Raw genomic sequence first — 1,548 nt, 5'->3', positions numbered from 1 at the left:
GCGGCAGCTGCGGCCACCGCGGATGCAGAAACTGGCGGGAGCTCTGAAGAGAGCCCAGACTTTCCTATGGCCTCATTGTACGTGGGAGACCTGCACCCCGAGGTGACAGAGGCAATGCTGTACGAGAAGTTCAGCCCCGCAGGACCTATCCTCTCTATCCGCATTTGCAGAGACAAGATCACCCGTCGCTCCTTGGGTTACGCATATGTCAACTACCAGCAACCGGTGGATGCCAAGCGGGCCCTGGAGACCCTGAACTTTGATGTCATCAAGGGCAGGCCAGTGCGCATCATGTGGTCCCAGAGGGACCCCTCGCTGCGCAAAAGCGGGGTGGGCAACGTCTTCATCAAGAACCTGGGCAAGACTATCGACAACAAGGCTCTGTACAACATCTTCTCGGCGTTCGGCAACATCCTCTCCTGCAAAGTGGCTTGCGACGAAAAGGGGCCCAAGGGCTACGGTTTCGTGCACTTCCAGAAGCAGGAGTCCGCTGAGCGGGCCATTGATGCAATGAATGGCATGTTCCTGAACTACCGGAAAATTTTCGTTGGGAGATTCAAGTCCCATAAAGAACGAGAGGCTGAAAGGGGGGCTTGGGCCAGGCAGTCCACCAGTGCTGACATCAAAGATTTCGAGGAAGACACCGACGAGGAGGCCACCCTGCGATGAAGACATCCCAGGAGCGAGCCAGCCAGCAGAGCCAAACCTTGGCTGCGACCCGGTTTACAACCCGCTCTTTGTCCCCCTAACCCACCAGCAGTGTATTGTATTGAGAGTGCAGCGCTCTCGCTCTCTCTCACTCTCTCCCTCCGTCTCTCTCTCCCTCCCTCCCTCCCTCCCTCCCCTGTCCTCCCTCTCACCCTCTATCTTCTCTTCTCTTTCCTTTCCTTCTCCCCCCCCCCACCCACCAAGGGCGTTGTGAATAATCTTGCTACTGTGTGCCACTTGATAAATTAGACGCTGCCTCCTCTCCTCCTGGTCTGGTTTTAGAAAGCACCTTCTCGCTTTGTTTACTGCACAGGTGATACCATTTCATGGTAGAGACATCAGAAAGCAGAAGGAAATCAGACGAGGGGAAGCCAAGAGAGTACTTACTGCCCCTTATTCAGCTACCCAGAGACACCTACCTGTACCTTTTCAGTGTACTGTTTTTCCAGGCTTTCTCTCCCTCCCTCCCCCCTCCCCTCCGCGTTCCCCCCCCCCCCCCCCCACCGCTCCTTCCCTTTTAACACACTGTTACAGACTGGTTCATTATGTGGTGTTTCTCAACATGTGTTTTCACAAACTAAAACCAAACAAAAGTCGACCCACTGAACTTCTTTCCATGGCATTCAACAGGCTCCCCGAAATGTCATATTCAGTGCCTGCAGAGTGTATCGATGGATCTTGACATTTCTGTAACCATTCCCGCATTGCTGGACATTCAGGTGGTGCCTAGCTCTTTCCCTATGTTGAAACCCAACACCGCATACTCTGATGAGTGACTCCTTCCTTGTCAAGCCAAATCTTGGACTTGCAGGATCCACCCATGGACATTTTAAACACTTT

General features: G+C 53.6%; 1 protein-coding gene across 1 annotated transcript; it reads left to right on the top strand.

Annotated features, from left to right (window-relative positions):
• LOC118990515 (polyadenylate-binding protein 1-like 2) lies at positions 1-815 on the top strand. The gene has a single exon (XM_037051112.1). The coding sequence runs from the start codon at positions 67-69 to the stop codon at positions 667-669; it is 603 nt and encodes a 200-aa protein (XP_036907007.1). The 5' UTR covers positions 1-66; the 3' UTR covers positions 670-815.
• Positions 816-1,548: the final 733 nt, after the last annotated feature.

Source organism: Sturnira hondurensis, unplaced genomic scaffold (genome assembly GCF_014824575.4).
Source record: "Sturnira hondurensis isolate 20B ecotype Veracruz unplaced genomic scaffold, ASM1482457v3 Scaffold0007187, whole genome shotgun sequence".
In the NCBI taxonomy this organism is placed as follows: Eukaryota; Metazoa; Chordata; class Mammalia; order Chiroptera; family Phyllostomidae; genus Sturnira; species Sturnira hondurensis.
Note: the sequence above shows the minus strand (reverse complement) of the source record. Positions and strands in the feature narration are given on the sequence as shown.

Coding starts and splice junctions, on each gene's coding strand:
- LOC118990515 (XM_037051112.1), top strand. CDS start 67: ATGGCCTCATTGTACGTGGGAGACCTGCACCCCGAGGTGACAGAGGCA.